The sequence below is a fragment of the Nerophis ophidion genome, linkage group LG01 (genome assembly GCF_033978795.1).
Source record: "Nerophis ophidion isolate RoL-2023_Sa linkage group LG01, RoL_Noph_v1.0, whole genome shotgun sequence".
NCBI lineage: Eukaryota > Metazoa > Chordata > Actinopteri > Syngnathiformes > Syngnathidae > Nerophis > Nerophis ophidion.
Window position 1 is genome coordinate 59,830,932 of NC_084611.1, and position 21,671 is coordinate 59,852,602.

At 39.4% G+C, this 21,671-nt stretch overlaps 2 protein-coding genes across 9 annotated transcripts in view; one reads left to right on the forward strand and one right to left on the reverse strand.

The window, feature by feature from the left end:
- The window catches only part of scoca (short coiled-coil protein a), a 52,468-nt gene extending 42,433 nt beyond the window's left edge, over positions 1-10,035 (forward strand). For 5 of the 6 annotated variants that reach the window (XR_009807846.1, XM_061908570.1, XM_061908589.1 and 2 more), the window contains one exon: positions 171-824. The gene's annotated coding sequence lies outside the window, so the exon portion shown is untranslated. Of the gene's footprint in view, positions 1-170; positions 825-10,013 lie in introns of those variants that run through there. The other variant, XM_061908581.1, reaches the window with a different exon arrangement.
- Positions 5,675-21,671, reverse strand: part of clgn (calmegin) — a 39,147-nt gene continuing 23,150 nt past the window's right edge. For all 3 annotated transcript variants that reach the window (XM_061908507.1, XM_061908526.1, XM_061908516.1), the window contains 6 exons: positions 20,230-20,445; positions 10,601-10,717; positions 10,378-10,528; positions 10,157-10,299; positions 6,395-6,436; positions 5,675-6,328 (listed from right to left, as the gene is read on the reverse strand). In XM_061908507.1, the coding sequence (XP_061764491.1) occupies positions 6,158-6,328; positions 6,395-6,436; positions 10,157-10,299; positions 10,378-10,528; positions 10,601-10,717; positions 20,230-20,445 (840 nt within the window). In that variant the 3' untranslated portion in view covers positions 5,675-6,157. The remainder of the gene's footprint in view (positions 6,329-6,394; positions 6,437-10,156; positions 10,300-10,377; positions 10,529-10,600; positions 10,718-20,229; positions 20,446-21,671) is intronic.

The following is a 21,671-nucleotide window of genomic DNA, read 5'->3' on the forward strand; positions in this document are numbered from 1 at the left end:
GCATACTTAAACCCTGTAGTGTAAATGCAGTATGCGTTTCATAACAGACAAGGGCGACCTTTGACACACTAAATGAATAAAGTAAACAAAGTATTTACTGTTTTTTTCCTTGTCAAAGTGGTTTGTGACTTCATAACCTATACGTCCATATTCTTGTTTTTCTATTCAAGGACATCCTGTCTCCTCCTACCACCTGACATGTCGGTGTGCTGCCTGAGCAAACCTGAATCCATCACGAAAACTATTGACGCTTTTAAAAAATTATTTATTGTCCTGTTTGTAAGTCATGTCCGCACATTGCATGATCTTGTTTTGTTCTACTGCCAAGTTGTTCCTGTAAAATGGTTATTATTGTTATGGCATGTACACCTAATTGTCACTTTTGTTAATTAACAATAGTCTTCAAATAAAACTGTATTAATAAGTTGTCTGTTTTTAACCATGCTGGATACAAAATAAATGAGTGAAGTGCTGAATATATTTTAAGAGACAGGAAGTAGGGAGGAGATGCTTTCTACTGTGAGGCTGCCAGAATAAAAGTATTATTGATTATTATGGATACAATCAAGGCTGCCTGCAAACGAGAGGGAAGGTGCTTAGAAAAAAGGTGTGTCCATTAAAAACAAGCAAGAACACTCCAAAATTGTACTTTTTGTCCAAATATTTTTTTACTTTGTGTGTTAGTAAGAATGGGCGTAGAAGGATCGATAGCTGGGATTCGTTAAATCATTTTGATATTTTTAAGTTGTAGTAAATGTTTTGAGTACAGTAGATATCCTGCACTGTTCCTTTTTTTTGTTTTTAATAAAAGCTCAAGATCCGTGCTCACTCTCAAGTTCTTGTCAGCAGTCTGGGGGGGGCAAATATTTAAATAATTACTGAAGTGTGTCATTAATTCAATGTAAAGTTATAAATTATTATTTTTAATTTCACAATTTAATATTTTATTCATGTAATTTAAATATCCATCCATTTTCTAACGCTTGTCCCGGGGGGTGCTGGAGCCTATCTCAGCTGCATTCGGGCGGAAGGCGGCGTACACCCTGGACAAGTCACCATCTCATTGCCGGGCCAAAAGCAGAAACAGTTTCTCCCAAAATGTACGAAGCAAGACCGTAACGCTTGCATCATATCAACTGGCTTGGAAAATCGCACAGGCTAAAAAGCCATACAATGAAGGGGACTTCGTTAAAAAATGCTTCAGTGACGCTGTTGAAATCTTGTCTCCTGAAGACGACAAACTAAAAAGAAGGGTATATCTCACAACTTAATTCACAATTGTATTCATTTCATGAAGATGAGGGACAAGCGGTAGAAAATGGATGGTGTGTCAGCACATCAAACTCAATGGGCGGATCCTAACACTGGGTGCAAAGGAGCCGAATTTCCTCTTTATAGAGCCGTCCAGACGTTGCTTGGTGAAACAGCTATTACCGAGTCCCTGTGCACCTTGCAGACATCCCTAGGCGGCTCTAACAACTCACTTTCTCCGTGTGCAAGGTGGCCAAGCCGTGTTCCGCCCGTCAACGCCAACTGTCGTTCATTTCAAAGTACAAACCCCGTTTCCGTATGAGTTGGGAAAGTGTTAGATGGAAATATAAACGGAAAACAATGATTTTCAAATCATTTTCAACCCATATTCAGTTGAATATGCTACAGACAACATATTTGATGTTCAAACTAATAAACTTTTTTTTTGTGCAAATAATCATTAATGTTAGAATTTGATGCCGGCAACACGTGGCAATAAATACTGATAAAGTTGAGGAATGCTCATCAAACACTTATTTGGAACATCCCACAGGCGTGCAGACTAATTGGGAACAGGTGGGTGCCATGATTGGGTATAAAAAAACAGCTTCCCAAAAAATGCTGTCTTTCACAAGAAAGGATGGAGCGAGGTACACCCCTTTGTCCACAACTGCGTGAGCAAATAGTCAAACAGTTTAAGAACAACGTTTCTCAAAGTGCAATTGCAAGAAATTTACAGATTTCAACATCTACAGAGGTTCAGAGAATCTGGAGAAATCACTCCACATAAGCGGCATGGACGGAAACCAACATTGAATCACCGTGACCTAAAGGATATTCCCACATGGGCTCAGGAACACTTCAGAAAACCACTGTCACTAAATAGTTTGTCGCTACATCTGTAAGTGCAAGTAAAAGCTCTACTATGCAAAGCGAAAGCCATTTATCAACAACATCCAGAAACGCCGCCGGCTTCTATGGGCCCGAGATCATCTAAGATGGACTGATGCAAAGTGGAAAAGTGTTCTGTGGTCTGACGAGTCCACATTTCAAATTATGTTTGGAAATATTCGACATTCTCTTCATCCGGACCAAAGGGAATGCGGACCATCCAGACTGTTATCGACGCAAAGTTCAAAAGCCAGGATCTATGATGGTATGGGGGTGCATTAGTGCCCAAGGCATGGGTAACTTACACATCTGTGAAGGCACCATTAATGCTGAAAGGTACATACAGGTTTTGGAACAACATTTGCTGCCATCAAAGCGCCGTCTTTTTCATGGACGCCCCTGCTTATTTCAACAAGACAATGCCAAGCCACATTCAGCACGTGTTACATTAGTGTGGCTTCGTAAAAAAAAGTGCGGGTACTTTCCTGGCCTGCCTGCAGTCCGGACCTGTATCCCATCAAAAATGTGTGGCGCATTATGAAGCGTGAAATACGACAGCGGAGACGCCGGACTGTTGAACGACTGAAGCTCAACATAAAACAAGAATGGGAAAGAATTCCACTTTCAAAGCTTCAACAATTAGATTACTCAGTTCCCAAACGTTTATTGAGTGTTGTTAAAAGAAAAGGTGATGTAACACCTTTTCTTTCCTTTCCCAACTACTTAGGCACGTGTTGCAGCCATGAAATTGTAAGTTAATTATTATTTGCAAAAATTTAATTAAGTTTATGAGTTTGAACATCAAATATCTTGTATTTGTAGTGCATTCAATTGAATATGGGTTGAAAAGCATTTGCAGTACATAGTATTCCGTTTATATTTACATCTAAAACAATTTCCCAACTCATATGGAAACGGGGTTTGTACATATATACACACACACACATATATGTATGTATGTATGTATATATATTCATACACACACACACACACACACATATATATATATATATATATATATATATATATATATTATATATATATATATATATATGTGTGGGAAAAATCACAAGACTACTTCATCTCTACAGAACTGTTTCATGAGGGGTTCCCTCAATCAGCACTATTCTCTGGATAATCCAATCAAGACACATATATATATATATATATATATATATATATATATATATATATATATATATATATATATATAAACACACATACATACATATGTATATATTATATAAAGTGAAGAAAATAAGTATTTGAACACCCTGCTATTTTGCAAGTTCTCCCAATTAGAAATCATGGAGGGGTCTGAAATTTTCATGGTAGGTGCATGTCCACTGTATAAGAGATAACCTAAAAAGAAACATCCAGAAATCACAATCTATAATTTTTAACAATTTATATTCGTGTGATACAGCTGAAAATAAGTATTTGAACACCAACATTACAATTTGGTAGTGTAGCCCTTGTTTGCAATTACAGAGGTCAAATGTTTCCAGTAGTTCTTCACCAGGTTTACACAGACTGCAGGAGGGATTTTGACCTCAGGTTTCTGGGCTGTCGCTGAGTAACACAGACTTTCAGCTCCCTCCAAATATTTTTAATTGGATTTAGGTCTGGAGACTGGCTAGGCCACTCCAGAACCTTGATATAGTTCTTACGAAGCCACTTTTTGGTTTTCCTCGCTGTGTGCTTTGGGTCATTGTCATGTTGGAAGATCCAGCCACGACTCATCTTCAATGATATCTGACTGAGGGAAGGACGTTTTTGGCCAAAATCTCACAATACATGGCTGCAGTCATCCTCTCCTTAATACAGTAGTTGTCCTGTCCCATGAGCAGAAAAACACCCCCAAAGCATGATGCTACCACCCCCATGCTTCATAGTAGGGATGGTGTGCGTTATTCTTCTTCCTCCAAACAGGCATAGTGGAAATATGACCAAAAAGGTCAATTTTGGTCTCATTTGTCCACAAGACTTTCTCCCATGACTGCTCTGGATCATCCAAATGGTCATTGGCAAACTGGGCCTTAACATGTGCTGGTTTAAGCAGGGGAACCTTCCGTGCCATGCATGATTTCAAACCATGACGTCTTATGACCATGGAAACAGTGGTCCCAGCTCTTTTTAGGTCACTGACCAAGTATTGCCTTGTAGTCCTTGGCTGATTCCTCACCTTTCTTAGCATCATTGACCGCACGAGGTGATATCTTGCTGGGGCTCCACTGATTGAGATTGACCTTCATGTTTAGCTTCTTTCATTTTCTAATGATTGCTCCAGCAGTGGAACTTTTTTTCTACCAAGCTGCTTGGCAATTTCTCCGCAGCACTTTCTATTGTGAAATTGTACAATGTTGTCTCTGGTGTCTAAATTAGACAGCTCTTTGCTCTTAGCCATGCTGAATGTTTGGGCCTTACTGTATGGGATGGACAGGTTTCTTTATGGAGCTAACTACCTCACACATGTGCATCTGATTCAGGATAATACAGTGGAGTGGAGGACTTAAAAGGCGGACTAACAGGTCTTTGAGTCAGAATTCTAGCTAAGACAGGTGTTCTGTATGGGGTGGACAGGTGTCTTTATGTAGCTAACTACCTCACACGTGCATCTGATTCAGGATAATACAGTGGAGTGGAGGACTTAGGCGGACTAACAGGTCTTTGAATCCGAATTTTAGCTGATAGACAGGTGTTCGAATACTTATTTCAGCTGTATCATACGAACAAATTGTTAAAAAGTCAAGATTGTGATTTCTGGATTCTTTTTTTTAGGTTACATCTCATACAGTGGACATGCACCTACCGTGAAAATTTCAGACCCATCCATGATTTCTAAGTGGGAGAACTTGCAAAATAGCAGGGTGTTCAAATACTTAATTTTCTTGACTGTATATATTTCTTGACTGTATATATATATAAAAAAACAACAGTTGACACTGTAAACAAAAGTCACAATTTTTCCGTATTCGTTGGTTCAAAGCTAGGATTTTGGCAAAATGAAGGCAATCATTCTGTGTATTTACATTAACTGCTGGTCGTTATGACATAAGTGCACATGAATGCTCTATTTTAAAAACAATTTAAGACAAATTTTACCTTTTCTGCCATGAACTGTCGATGGTCAAGGCTTTGTCAGAAGGCTTGTTGTCGATCCACAACTTTTTACCTCTTTCCGGGCACTAAATGAAGCAAGCTCAAACTTGCCATGGACGACGCAAGTCAGTCCTGGAACTCTCCGGACACCATCAGACCTTTCATATTAAATAGTTTTATTTATATTGCAAATCAATGTACACAGGGATGTTATAGGCCAGAAGATCAACTATAAAAGCTTTGCGACAACAAATGAAACAATAAGTCATGGGTGTCAACAATGTTGGACCGCAACTTTCCAGTATAGTCTTAATGAGCAATTTGTCAGAAAACACATTCTTTTCAACACCTGGCAAAACACTTGAACACAAAATTATTGCCCGCCAGTGTCATGTATTTACTGCATGTCGGTTGTTCTTTGTTTTGTTGAGAGTTTCAGAAAAGTACATTTATTGTTTTTTTCCATGCTTGCACATAATTCTAGGCTCTAAAATGCAACTTTCAAGTGAATTGACTATCAGAATATTTAAATTTAAATAGTTGTTAAGTGTCAATCATATCTGAAAATTCCCTATCAACTGTGCCACAGCATTTTAATGTGCTGCAAAAAATCAATCTCCAATTACTTGGTCGGAAAGGATTATTTACACAAATAATAATAATCTTTGTTCTTCTTCTATACCAGTAATTAAACACAAAAACGTAAGTAAATGACCTTTTTCCAAACTGTGCTAAAATGAACATGGCGTCTCCTCCCCAAAGACAGTACCTATAGTCAAGACGTGTCTTGAGTCACATTCTTGAAGGTAAAAATGTTCATTTCACTCCAAAAAGTTGCTGACAAATGTTGGAGAGAATGCTTAGAATGAAAAGAAGATGAAATGAGTGGCAAAATAATACAAAAAGCACAAATTCATTGAAGGCAAACGAGCAGAAAGCCAACAGAGTGTAGACCAATGCCGCCGCAGAGGGACGTTGGCGACGTGGTCATGTGGGGGATGTCAGACTGCGGGCTATTGGAGGAAATCACGCTTCGATCTACTCTGTTCAGAGAGGAAGAAGCGGCGGAGGCGGAGCTTCCAGCCTGTCGGAGGATGTAGACATCGATGTGAACGTCACCTCAGTCTTTTCGTACTTTCCTCTTTCTCACCGCTTGTTTGTTGCTTTCCACGCCATCGCCGCCTCCTTCAGCCTGTGTAAGATTGTCAGCATTGTAAGCAGTAAAGATCATGTCGCCAAGATGGCAGTTATTGAGTAGGGCTGTCCGACACAAATTTTTCACTTCCGTTATGATAACGTCATTGGAGCCTTGACGATATAAATAGGCCTGGGACAATAACATATTTTGCTGGATGAATATATTGCTATCATACCAACTATTGCCGATAAACAATATTATTGTCAGCATTATTTTGCGAATTTTCAGATATACAAATCTTACTTTAGGATGTCATATCAAGTACAATTAACAAGCTGCACAGACAGGTAAGTTCACTAGTTTTTAGTATTTTCTTCCAACAATCTTGTCATTTTATTAAACATTTTTTGAGACCAAACTAAGCACTAACGAAATTAAAATATAATGTTGTGGGCTGTGTTCAAATAGTCAAGGATTCGAAAGATTTGATTATCAACTTCGCAGTCAATTCATCTGTGTATATAAGCAAAAGACACTCGTATGCTTTGTAATTTCGGCTGCACCAGAGAGCAATTGCTGCTTTCTGATGTGATGTCACGTGTCCAAATTAAACAACTGGCTGTATTTTAGACTCCCACATCTCTTACTCTATAAATTAAATTTGCATGCACACAATAATATTTTCTAAATATTGTAGGGAGAATGTTTGGGGGACGTGACCAAGGCTTGTTGGGACAAAGTATTCACTGCTTTGCCCCTGAGGTGTCGCGCTTCTTTTGCAAAGATAATGACCCATCCGCTGGTTCACATATGAAAACTATAAATTCTATTCCATTTTGAGTTTGGTGTCTCTTTGTACTGCTTGAAAGTTGAGAACCTCACAAACTGTGGTTAGCCTTTTTTTGAAGGTAGAAAAAGTCGCTAGCAAGATCTTTTTTGTTCACTTAACTTAAAAACAGTATTATTTTATATCTATAGTTAAATAACTTTAGATCGATTCACTATATAAAAGACATGTGATGATACTGACACTTAGTGTGATCAGTCAGTATACACTGACTGGCGAGTGGCGAGGCTCTGTGGCTGTCTCGCATTGTGGATGACTGGATTACTAGCAAGAAGATTCACTCCCTTTATTAAATTTTGCAATTTAATAAACGCGCTCAGATCCTGAGAGCAATCCACAGAGTGAAACATCTTCACCCTTGTTTGAAAGCGAAAAAAACACACTAACATGGCAATTTATTGTTAAGTCAGCATGTTTATTTTAATTTATTGTGCGATTAATTACTTATTGATTATCGGCATAATCTTATCTATACTGATCTGATACCAGAAATCAAAAATACTTTTATTTTGCAGTGCGCAATGTTAGAAAAGGTTTGATCAAGTGAAATGTTTCCAACAGAGAATAATGGTTAAGTATGGACAACACTTACCTATTTATTATTAGCTGTCTGGAATGGGCTTGTTTTTGGTGACACCAATTGGTCACAATAATTCATTAAGTTGATGACGACGCATTAATTTGAATAATGCGTACACGTTTGTTACTGGATACTTTCTAATGCGCTTCTGTCTTGAAGACTTTGCTATGTCCACATGTAAGTAATAAATCAATCAATCAATCAGTTAGTTACTTATATAGCTCTTAATCAGGAGTGTCTCACAGGGCTGCACAAGCCACAACGACATCCTCAGCTCAGATCCCACATCAGGGCAAATTTGCAATGTAATTATTTGATACTTGTTTATATTGAAATATGTGCTGTTTGGACTGCAATATTTCGGCCTGGGTAGCTAGTCAGTCAATAATTTAACGATAACTGAAAATGAAGTCAATAACTTTGCAGGCATCGATAAATTGCTAATACCTGTGTGTTTGTTTTGTTGGTGCTCGCTTCAAACAGAAAAAGCCATCTCCCACTGTGCATTGCTCTCAGCCCCTGAAATTGTTTATTTAACAGTAGAAATAACTGAAGGTATTGAGCTCTCTTTTAGTCATCCACAATCTTTGTCTCGATCGGCGGACAGCAGGACTTCTAGCTTACAGGATGCCGGGATATCACGTCACTACTCGCAAGTAAGAAGTGTTGCAAAGTAACAAAAAATAAGAGGAAAAAATTTGATAAAGGGGAACATTATCACAATTTCAGAAGGGTTAAAACCAATACAAATCAGTTCCCAGTAGCTCATTTTATTTTTCGAAGTTTTTCAAAATTTTACCCATCATGGAATATCCCGAAAAAAGGCTTTAAAGTGCCTGATTTTTGCTCTCTGTAAATCCACCCGTCCATTTTCCTGTGACTTCACATAGTGACGCCACTACAAACAGACATGGCGGCTAAAACAGCAAGATACAGCGACATTACCTCGGATTCAGACTCGGATTTCAGCGGCTTAAGCGATTCAACAGATTACGCATGTATTGAAATTGAAGAAACTGAAGCTATTGACCGAATAGCTATTGAAGCTATTCAGCGATCGCCTTCTAACTTCTAATTGCATCTTTTGACCACTGGAAATACTTAAATCCATCAATTGGTAAGTGTTTGTTTGGCATTAAATGTGGGTGGAGGGAAAGGCTGGATGCAAATATAACTACAAATGTACATACAGTTAGCCTAAATAGCATGTTAGCATCGATTAGCTGGCAGTCATGCCGTGACCAAATATATCTGATTAGCACATAATTCAATGACATCATTAAAACTCACCTTTGTGATTTCGTTGACTTTATCGTTGGAAATGCATCTCCTTTAGTGTTGCAGGATATCCACACATCTCTGTGCTATCTGTCGTAGCATCGCTGTCGTCGGTAAAATGTGCAGAACAAACGAGGGACTTTCGCATCTTTTGACTACTGGTGTACTTGAATCTGTCGATTGGTATGTGTTTGTTTGGCATTAAATGTGGGTGGAGGGAAAGGCTGGATGCAAATATAGCTACAAATGAGGCATAACGATGCAATATGTACATACAGCTAGCCTAAATAGCATGTTAGCATCGATTAGCATGCCGTGCTAATCGCTGCAAACTCCACGTAAGTCAACTTGAATCCGTCCCTTATCGTGTTGTTACACCCTTCAACAACACACTGACGAGGCATGATGTCTCCAAGGTACGGAAAACAGTTGAAAAAACGGAAAATAACAAGCTGATTTGACTTGGTGTGTATTGTAATGTGTTTGAGAAAACGGCGGATTGCTTCCCATTGTAACGTCACGAGTGAAAGGTCCACGCTCCGACAGCGAACAATTGAAAGGCGTTTAAATCGCCAAATTCACCCTTTTAGAGTTTGAAAATCGGTTAAAAAAACCTATGGTCTTTTTTCTGCAACATCAAGGTATATATTGACGCTTACATAGGTCTGGTGATAATGTTCCCCTTTAAAAAGCCAAATGTCCCCGAGTGGAAATATTTTAGCTTCTAACCGGATGGGCAACATGGACAAACAAGATATAATGCTGTGATAGCAACAACAACAAAAAAGACAACCCCACCTAGTTTTTACAATGTTGTAAAGGAATGTATTTTAAGATGGTCAATATCTATTTACTGTAACTGGCTGTCCAGCTTTGCATAAGTCAAGGGAGATTTACATGGAAGACTAACGTTAGTTTTTTTGCAGGTACAGGACCGATATCCACAATCAATTTTGGATGGGACACCACTATATTCCTACTCCAAATATGTGATAAGAAGTGCGTGGGTGTGTGATGATATTTTAAGCACAGGAGGCCAACATTCATCTTAGTTCAACTAGCTAATTACCTCAACTTCCAATCTTCTCTCAGAAGTTTTGCTTTCCTCATCTTCGTCTTCTTCCTCCTGTTCCTCACCATCAGTATTTTCAGCGTCTAGCTCAGCATGGTCCCCTGTTAAATTGGTAGCATCAACGTCGTCCTCGGCTTCTTCTGCGGTTGATAAATAGAATTAGTTAGTTGACGTCAATGACAAGCAAAAATTGTACATGTGTGTTTTTTGTAGCTCACCTGCTTCACTTTCTGCAGACTCTGTATCTTTGACATCTTTGTCTGCTGCTTCAGCCTTCTCTTCATCCTCTTCCTCCTCCCCCTCTTGCTCCTCTTCTTCTACATTAGCTTGTGGCACATCCACTTTCTTGTACACATAGTCGTCAGATTTCTGTGGCATGAAAAGAACATTTGGTTTGAATTGTGACAATGTGCAAAGACAGAAAAAAACATTAGGGTTCACCTTTGGCCAGCAGAAGAGCACAACAAGTCCTAAAGGCAGACCCACTGTCAAGATGTAGACCACCCAAAGCCATGGCCGCTCCTCGGCTGCCATCATCAGCTGAGCAAACATCCCTGGCTGATGGAAAGACAAATTCAATGACATGAGTGTTTATGGGGCCTTCTAGGAAATAAATTGTATAAATGCATATAAATGCTAATAATTGTTTTAATTAAATACATTGTTATTGTTAATACATCGCATATTATTAAAAACACTATGATGGGTCAAATAGGACACAATTAAATACATACAAGTAATTCTTCATTAATTATAATTAGAATTAAATGCATAAATGATATTTGTAAGTGCTTGCCAACACTCACACAATTAGTTATTAAATGTGAATGGTTGACCTCATTAATATATTTTATGTAAAAAAAACTTTTAATTATTTAATCATTTAATTAATCTTTATTAGTGTTTTCATGATTATATTATTTTATAGACCTTTATAAAATAAATTAAGTTCTGAAATAATCAAATCTGAAAGTTATTCATTCAATTGTGTAATTTTATATATTAAATAAATAAATGCCACATTTATCAGCACATTTGTATATTTAATTCCAATTATAATGACACTATTATAATATATACAGTACAGGCCAAATGTTTGGACACAGCTTCTCATTCAATGCGTTTTCTTTATTTTCATGACTATTTATATTGTAGATTGTCACTGTAGGCATCAAAACTATGAATGAACAGATGTGGAGTTATGTACTTAACAAAAAAAGGTTAACTAACTGAAAACATGTTTTATATTGTAGTTGCTTCATAATAGCCACCCTTTGCTCTGATTACTATTTTGCACACTCTTGGCATTCCCTCGATGAGCTTCAAGACGTGAAATCTGAAAGGTTTTTCCACTTCACAGGTGTCATAATTGTGATGCCTTCAGTGACAATCTAAAATGTAAATAGTTATGAAAATGAAAAAAAAAAAAAAAACACATTGAAATGAGGTGAGTCCAAATTTTTGGCCTGTACTGTATACATACATATACACACACATAATATATCAATCAATCAATCAATGTTTACTTATATAGCCCTAAATCACTAGCGTCTCAAAGGGCTGCACAAACCATATGTATACATACACAATATTATATATGTACACACGTCTATTGTGTGATGACGACACGTCTAACTATGGCTGGGGGATTGGGTCTTTTATTAATATCTCGTTATTTTTAGGCCATGTCAAGATACACGATATATATCTCGATATTTTGGCTTAGCCTTGAATGAACACTTGATGCATATAATCACACCAGTATGATTTTATGTGTCTACTAGGGCTGGGCAATATATCGATATACGCGATATATCGCGGGTTTTGTCTCTGTGCGATATAGAAAATGACTATATTGTGGTAGAAAATGGATGGATGGATGATATTAGAGTATACGTTACACCCCTAGTGTAACGGTACGTGTATTTGTATTGAACCGTTTCGGTAAGGGGGTTTCGGTTCGGCACGCGGGCGTACCGAACAAGTTTTGTAAGTCTTCACAAGCTGTTTTGCTTTCTGCCTCCGTCTCAGCAGCAAGCATTGTCCCGCCCACACAACCATCTGATTGGTTACATACAAAGCCAATCAGCAATGCGTATTCAGAGCGATGTAACAGCCAATCAGCAGTGCGTATTCAGAACGCATGTTGTCAATGCTTTAGCGTCGAGTAGATAGGTGTTTAGCGGGGGAGCAGCGGACTCTCCCCAAATAATAATAAACCCTTTCAAGACAACTACTTTCTAAACATCACTATGAGCCCGTTGACCTTCTAGAAACTTAAACTGCAGCTCAGCTCACTCGCAGTCCTGGCTTTAGGTGAAGGCTGGTTAGCTTTTAGCGTAACGTTAGCTCATTTTGCGGTGTGTGTGTTAGGGGTAGCAAAACCCTGTCTGTCTGTTATTGCATTGAACTCCATGGTGTAAAGGGATGAATTGTCTCTCCAATTGCTGTTGTACTATTTTTTCTGCTATAGTTACATTAATCATTAGTAATGTAGCAGCCTAGTTTGAATGGCAGGGTCCCTGCTATCACATGTTGACAAAAATATAACATTTAGATAATAAAAGTCAACAACAGGCTTCCCAAATGCTGTAATAAATTAAGCATGATGAGTTGACTTGAAGCTGTTTAATATTGCACTTTTTATATGTAGAAGAAAGGTTTTGTCAATCAATCAATCAATGTTTACTTATATAGCCCTAAATCACTAGTGTCTCAAAGGGCTGCACAAACCACTACGACATCCTCGGTAGGCCCACATAAGGGCAAGGAAAACTCACACCCAGTGGGACATCGGTGACAATAATGACCCAGTGGGACGTCGGTGACAATGATGACTATGAGAACCTTGGAGAGGAGGAAAGCAATGGATGTCGAGCGGGTCTAACATGATACTGTGAAAGTTCAATCCATAATGGATCCAACACAGTCACGAGAGTTCCGTCCAAAGCGGATCCAACACAGCAGCGAGAGTCCCGTTCACAGCGGAGCCAGCAGGAAACCATCCCAAGCGGAGGCGGATCAGCAGCGCAGAGATGTCCCCAGCCGATACACAGGCAAGCAGTACATGGCCACCGGATCGGACCGGACCCCCTCCACAAGGGAGAGTGGGACATAGAAGAAAAAGAAAAGAAACGGCAGATCAACTGGTCTAAAAAGGGAGTCTATTTAAAGGCTAGAGTATACAAATGAGTTTTAAGGTGAGACTTAAATGCTTCTACTGAGGTGGCATCTCGAACTGTTACCGGGAGGGCATTCCAGAGTACTGGAGCCCGAACGGAAAACGCTCTATAGCCCGCAGACTTTTTTTGGGCTTTGGGAATCACTAATAAGCCGGAGTCCTTTGAACGCAGATTTCTTGCCGGGACATATGGTACAATACAATCGGCAAGATAGGATGGAGCTAGACCGTGTAGTATTTTATACGTAAGTAGTAAAACCTTAAAGTCACATCTTAAGTGCACAGGAAGCCAGTGCAGGTGAGCCAGTACAGGCGTAATGTGATCAAACTTTCTTGTTCTTGTCAAAAGTCTAGCAGCCGTATTTTGTACCAACTGTAATCTTTTAATGCTAGACATGGGGAGACCCGAAAATAATACGTTACAGTAGTCGAGGCGAGACGTAACAAACGCATGGATAATGATCTCAGCGTCTTTAGTGGACAGAATGGAGCGAATTTTAGCGATATTACGGAGATGAAAGAAGGCCGTTTTAGTAACGCTTTTAATGTGTGCCTCAAAGGAGAGAGTTGGGTCGAAGGTAATACCCAGATTCTTTACCGTGTCGCCTTGTTTAATTGTTTGGTTGTCAAATGTTAGAGTTGTATTATTAAATAGAGTTCGGTGTCTAGCAGGACCGATAATCAGCATTTCCGTTTTTTTGGCGTTGAGTTGCAAAAAGTTAGCGGACATCCATTGTTTAATTTCATTAAGACACGCCTCCAGCTGACTACAATCCGGCGTGTTGGTCAGCTTTAGGGGCATGTAGAGTTGGGTGTCATGAGCATAACAGTGAAAGCTAACACCGTATTTGCGTATGATGTCACCTAGCGGCAGCATGTAGATGCTGAAGAGTGCAGAGCCAAGGACCGAACCCTGGGGAACTCCACACGTTACCTTAACGTAGTCCGAGGTCACATTGTTATGGGAGACACACTGCATCCTATCAGTAAGATAAGAGTTAAACCAAGACAGGGCTAAGTCTGACATACCAATTCGGGTTTTGGTACGTTCTAATAAAATATTATGATCGACAGTATCGAAAGCAGCGCTAAGATCGAGGAGCAGCAACATAGATGACGCATCAAAATCCATCGTTAGCAATAGATCATTAGTCATTTTTGCGAGGGCTGTCTCCGTGGAGTGATTTGCCCTGAAACCGGATTGAAAGGTTTCACATAGATTGTTAGACGCTAAGTGTTCATTTAACTGCTCCGCAACAATTTTTTCGAGGATTTTTTAAATAAAGGGAAGGTGAGACACCGGTCGGTAGTTTACCATGAGGTCAGGATCGAGGTTAGGTCTTTTAAGAAGAGGATGAATAACCGCTTTTTGAATGCTAGGGGAACAGTGCCCGAGGAAAGTTATAAGTTTATAATATTTAGCACTGATGGACCTAATAATACAAAGAGCTCCTTGATTGTTTTATTCCATTTACACGTTGTAACAATTCCTCTAATGTTATTTCCTCAAAACGAGAGAAACTATTTTGGAGGGCAGTATCCGCCGTATATACCATCGTATCAGTGTTAATAGAACCCCGTTGTAGCTGGGACGCATTGTCTTTAATCTCCTTTCTACTGACTTCAATTTTCTTATTAAAGAATTGCATAAAGTCATCAGCTGAGTGGGTGGAGCTACTGGAAGGGGTCCCTTGTTGGGTTAGCGATGCTACCGTACTAAACAAAAATTTAGGATCGTTTTTATTACGGTGGATGAGATTTGAGTAATATTTAGCTTTAACTAAGGTAAGCATGCGTTTATAAGTTATTAAACTATCACTCCATGCTTGATGATGCACCCCAAGTTTAGTCGTGCGCCATTTGCGTTCCAGCTTTCTACATAATAATTTCTGAGCTCTAGTTTCTTCTGTAAAACATGGGGTGCGCTTTTTTGGAGCCTTTTTTAACTTTAGCGGTGCTATGTTATCAATGGTTTCGCGCAGGGCGTCGTTAAAGTTGTTAGTGAGGTTATTAATAGAGCCCACATATTTTGGGAATGGTGCCATTACCGAGGGCAGTAGGTCAGCAAGAGTTGTCGTTGTGGCCGTATTAATGTTGCGGCTGCTATAGCAGTTATTATTATTATTAGTTTGACGAATATGCGTCTGAACCTCGAATTTTATAAGGTAATGATCGGACAATACTTTAGTATACGGGAGTATCGTAACTTTGGAAACGGTGATACCCCTGACAAGCACTAGGTCTATCGTATTACCGTTGCGATGCGTGGGTTCATTTATTATTTGTGTGAGACCACAGCTATCATTTATAGTCTGGAGCGCTACGCACGGTGGGTCCGATGGGGTATTCATATGGATATTAAAGTCCCCCATTATGATTATATTATCGGCGTGTGTCACTAGATCAGCAACGAACTCTGAGAATTCATTGATAAAGTCCGAACAGGGCCCTGGGGGGCGGTAGATAACAGCCAGGTGTAGAGGCAGCGGTGTGACAGACCTCATAGTAAGCACCTCAAACGATTCATATTTATGTTAGGACTAAGGTTAAAGTTTTCGTTGTATATTAGTGCGACCCCTCCACCCCTTTTAAGCGGACGGGCAATATGCGCATGTGTAAAGTTAGGAGGACATGCCTCATTTAGCGCAAAAAAGTCGTTTGGTTTAAGCCAGGTTTCGCTGAGACCGATGATAAGATTGTTGTCTCTGATAATATCATTAACTAACAACGTTTTGGGAGACAATGATCTTATGTTTAAAAAACCTATATTATAGGTAATGGGCTGTTTTAGGGAATTTTTGATCAAATTATCTGTAGTATCAATATTAATAATGTTGTGTTTATTATGCCCAGTGCATTTAGTATAATTACGACCATATCTAGGAATTGATACGACGGGAATTTTCCGATTGTTTGATTGTTGCTTTGATAAGCTGCACGCATCATGGTTAGCCACCTCAGTAACGGGGATTTTCCGATTGTTTGTTTGTTGCTTTGATAAACTGGACGCATCATAGTTAGCCACCTCAGTAAAACACATGTCCAACTCTGAAACACTCAAAGCAGAAAAAACTTGCTTTAATTTAACTGACTCCTTACCCAGACCAGTAGTCTCGCATCTTCCATTTAAATCCGGCTTCAGGATGGAGGATAGTGGTGTTCTTTGGGGATTAGCCTTCTGCTTTGTTTTTAGCCCCGCTCGGCATCCGCGTTTCCGATCACACCGCTGGCGTCTGCTCCGTAGACGGCCCCCGCTGCTACTAGACTCCCCTGCTTCACAGGCCGCTGGATGTAGCCGCCGAATTATTCCCATGCTTGTTAGTTCGTGTAGCAAGCACGCGTCTATCAGTCTAAAACGGCCCGATATGTCCACGTCCAGAAGTGTCTGGCTGTCGTACGTGATCACGGAGTGACCACGATGTGAGCCAGCCATAGAGTTTGTAGAATTGTCCGGTATTTCTGCCAAATGTTCCATATTTAGCAGGAGCTCCTCGAGGTCGCAGCCCTTCCGGGCGCCGCCATCTTGGATCATTGTCATTTAATTTAATCAAAGCAACAACTTGAGGCAGTTTATTGTGGATTAACGTGGGCAGGATTATTATAGTGTTCCCAATGTTAAAAGGATAAAGCCTTTGTTTACAAATTTGGTAAATAAATAACCAAAAAATTCATATTTTGTTGTTTTCTTACTGTACCGAAAATGAACCATACCGTGACCTGTAAACCGAGGTACGTACCGAACCGAAATTTGTGTGTACCGTCACACCCCTAGTTCTCATTTTAGCTGCGGACATTACACTACGGGTTATTCCCTCTCCTTCTTGTGTCTCCTTCTCACAGACAGCAAGCGCTGGTTCTCACACACGTCACATACTGTCACTTCATATGTCACATACGTATACGCCCTCACGGAGCAGAGAGGTAACAGACTGGGTAACGTTAGCTGTGATGCCAGGGAAGCTGTGCGAGTGGTAATACGAGAAAGAAAGTGCGGATGAAGGAAGAAGCAATTCCCAAGAGGGGGTCCATCGTCTGGCCGTATCGCGCAGGCCAAGTGTATAAATTAAAACATTCTTGTTCATACTGCATTTATATATGCTCATTTTAAACTTTCATGCAGAGAGGGAAACCACAACTAAGTCAATTTACCAAAACTGTATTTATTAAACAGTTTTTAAGCAGTGGCACAAACATTCATGTAATTTCCAAAACAGAAAGTGCAAGATTCTAAGGGGCGTTCTAAAACAAGCTATTTGTGCACTATTGTGCATGATGTAACTAAGATGACATATCAAAACAATACTAAATGAAAGTGCATTTTTTGTACAGAACGCCACTACAGTAGTTTAAAACAATTAAAGTGCACTTTTGTGCATGATGTCACACAAGATATTTCAATAACTGTCAAATAAAAATGAGCTGCATAATAGGAAATCAAATAGTGTATATCCTTCGCTAAGTGGTAGTTTACTGCGGACATTTTCTCCTTCTGTTGACTATTTTGTTTCATATGGTGTTGTGGTACCGAACGAAAATGTTGACCTGCGGAGTTTCAAGCACTCTTCATTCTCTAGCGGGTGACTTTTCAAATGATGCTACACATTAGCAGTGCTGCTACTAGCAACACTTTTGCCGCTTACTTGTTCAACATCTTCCTGCTTGAAGCCAAACCACTGCCAGACAATGGATCCCCTACTGTTTTTACTTGGAATTAATACTTCCTTCCTTTGTTACCAAACTCACACCTTCTCTCTCTTGTATTACCACTCGCACCGCACCACAGTTAACTTTACCCATGAAGCTACCTCTCTGCTCCGCGAGAGCCTATGATGTTGCACACGCGACACTATGTGACATCTGTAAAAAGGTGCGCTTGTTTCAAGTCTCTGTGCTAAGAGTGACAAGAAAGAGTGACAAACGCCTGTAGTGTAATGCCCGCAGCTAAAAAGCAACTGCGTGTGAACGTGTACTCAAATATCGCGATATAGTCATTTTCTGAATCACACAGAGACAAACAGGCGATATATCGAGTATATTCGATATACTCCAAGCCCTAGGTCTACCAGATGTCGACTACACATGGACTTCACGTCAACCCTATGTCGGCAACACGTCCACCGTATAAGCTACAACTTTGGGACTACAACTGAATGAAAACGGCGGACTGGTGCAAAATATATACTCAGCTATCTGCTAACGTAAAATTAAAACCAAAAAACGTCAATTAAGTATCAAAATCCAAATGGCTCCTTTGGAGCAAGTTTGGAAGAAAGCATCATTGTTTCATAAATATCTCTGCCATGCCTCCATTGTTTGATTTCACATTTTCGGGACTTATTGGGATCCCAAATACACAAAAACAAGTACAAGCAAGTAAGAAAAGTTGGTTTTGTGTAATAAGACCCTTTACTGCCTACCATACCGTGCATCCAGAAAGTATTTACAGCGCTTCACTTTTTCCAAAATCCAAAATGTAATAAATTATTTTTTGTTACCAAAATTCAACAGACAGTACCCCATAATGACAATGTGAAAAGGTTTGATTTCATTTTTCCCTCTATACTGGTTCGTCTCCAAGTTCCTGCCGCTGAAAAACATTTCCACACCATGCTTCACTGTAGGGGTAGTATTGGTTTGGTGATGATTTGTTTTCTTCAAGCGTAATGCCTGTAATTCACACCAAAGAGTTTAATCTTTGTTTCATCAGACCAGAAAATTGTGTTTCTCATAGTAAGAGTATTTTAGGTGCATTTTGGCACCCTTTTTTAATTAAGAAATGGTTTCCGTTTGGCTACTATCATACAGGCCTTTTCATACCAAAGATGGTTGTCCTTCTGGAAGATTCTCCTTTTTCCACAAAGGAATGTTGTGGCTCTGACAAGAGTGACCATCAGGTTTTTGGTCATCCCCAACAAGACTAAGATGATTGTAGCGAAGTAAAGAGACAACCAGGATGAAAACCAAAGTTTCCCATTGAACATTAGAGGTGCTGCAAAGAGGAATGGGTGAAATTGCCTAAAGATATGTGTGCCAAGCTTGTGGTATCGTATTTAAAAAGACTTGAGGGTTTAATTGCTGTCTGCAAAGTAATCAACAATCAACAAAGCATTGAGCAGACTCAATGCTGTGAATACTAATTAACTTTTTTATAAATTTGAAAAAAAACTGAAAAACAACATTTAACATTGCCATTATGGCAATATTACTATTGTTTGTAGAATTTTGAGGACAATATGATTTTATTCCATTTTGGAATAAGGCTGTAACTTAACAAAATGAGGAAAAATGTTAGCGCTGGATGCACTGTGGCATGGTTATATAGCTGCTAGTAGAAATTGATGACAAATTTAGTCATGAGGTTAAAATGTGATTCTGAAATGAAGTTTTGTGGCGCAGCTTCACTCTGACTACTTCCAGTAGTCCCTCAGGTAAACTGAGTTTGAGACCCCTGCCCTAATACAATATAGTATCTCAGTTTTCATGGGCCCTGGTGATAGTATAATTTTAGTTTTATCCACATTTTTTTTACTGAAAATATGTTTTCTATCGCTGTCTCGGTTAAAGTACAATTTTTTTTGTACAATAAAACAGCTTTCCTATCCCTCACCACTCAATGCCAACAAGAGTCGTCAATACAATTATGGTAATTGTTATAATGTTAAGTTATACATTTTATTCAACATTTTAGTTTTCTGCATGTAAAACTGTAATCTCTATAGAAAGTGTTTTGTGTTTACCTTTTTGAGTGGTTGGAAGGGATTCGTTAGATTTACATTATGTCCTAGAAGACAAAACTGTTTCCATTTTCATAATGATTTGTTTTTTAGTAGACCCTTTGGAAATGATTATTAACACAAACTGAGGCAGCACTGTGTTAATCAACACTGACCTCGTTAGCGCTGGCCACAAGTTTCTTCAGGCCCCAGCTGTCAGAAGCCCAGCGGTCGGACACCTCCTTGTGAGAGGTGATGATAAAGTTGTCGAAATAAATATCTGAAGTCATAGACCACAACTCCAAGCCCACGGCTTTGAAAGGGGTCATCCTGAATGGCTGAAGGTCCTCAAAATATTCCGGGTTGTTGATTTTACGAGGCTTCCAAACCCCCTGTGAAGAAAGAAAAGCATGGAATATAAAAGTCAGGTCCGAAAGGCAGCATTACCTTGAATATCTACAACGTCAAACGTTATGTCGACATCATGGGACTGGCTGATTTAACGTTGACATGATCTTTTGTTGACATTACTGAAACTAGACATTTTTTGCACATTTGTATCTTTGTCCAGAGAATTAAAAAAATGGTTGACCTAGATTGTCTTTTCATGTTTTATACTTCTATTATTTGTATGTCTTGACTAAAATTACTTTTTACATGCGCAAATTGGGATGTGTACCAAAACTCAGTGCCATCCAACATAAACAGTGGTAATAGTGGCAAAAATAAGTGGATATCGGTGCATCAATGCTTAGGTCAAGACCCTGGAAAGATTTTGAACTTCAATTCAAAGAGATGCTGATTCAGCCACCCACAAAAAGTGCTTCAAAAGGATATTGTAGAAGTAACGCCATATTTTTTGCAATTAAATAGCAAACTCTGTTTTAATGCACGTCTGACATCGACAATTGTGTATCAATGCTCAATTTCTGCTCCAGTTGTTCGGAAACTAATGTAGCGTCCCAACAGTGGCACTGATTATCTTTTTAAACTTTATAGCTGACCTAAACACGCTAAAAGGCGTATTAAGGGACGGCGTGGCGCAGTTGAGAGAGTGACCATGCCAGAAACCTGAGGGTTCTTGGTTCAATCCCCAAATTCTACCTACCTCGTCATGTCCGTTGTGTCCTTGGGCAAGACACTTCACCCTTACTCCTGATTGGTCGTGGTTAGCACCTTGCATGGCAGCTCCCACCATCAGTATGTGAATGTGTGTGAGAATGGGTGAATGTAGAAATAGTGTCAAAGCGCTATGAGTACCTTGAAGGTAGAAAAGTGCTATACAAGTATAACCCATTTACCATTTACCATTTTAAACTCAAGACACATTTCTCAGTTGCGCTCCAAGAGTTAACTTCCACCAATCACACGCATGGTTAGGTGCATTCATGCATTCATCAACAGTACAATACAGTAGTCGACATAGGTAGACGTGTCGGCGACGTGCGCTAGATGTGTAGCTGACATACTGTACGGTAGTCGATGTATGGTAGAAGTGTTGCCGACGTACGGTAGATGTCAACATAGGGTAAATGTGAAGTCGATGTGTAGTAGTCAACATGCAGTAGTCGTGTCGCAATACTGTAGACCTGTAGTTGACATACGGTAGACGTGTTGT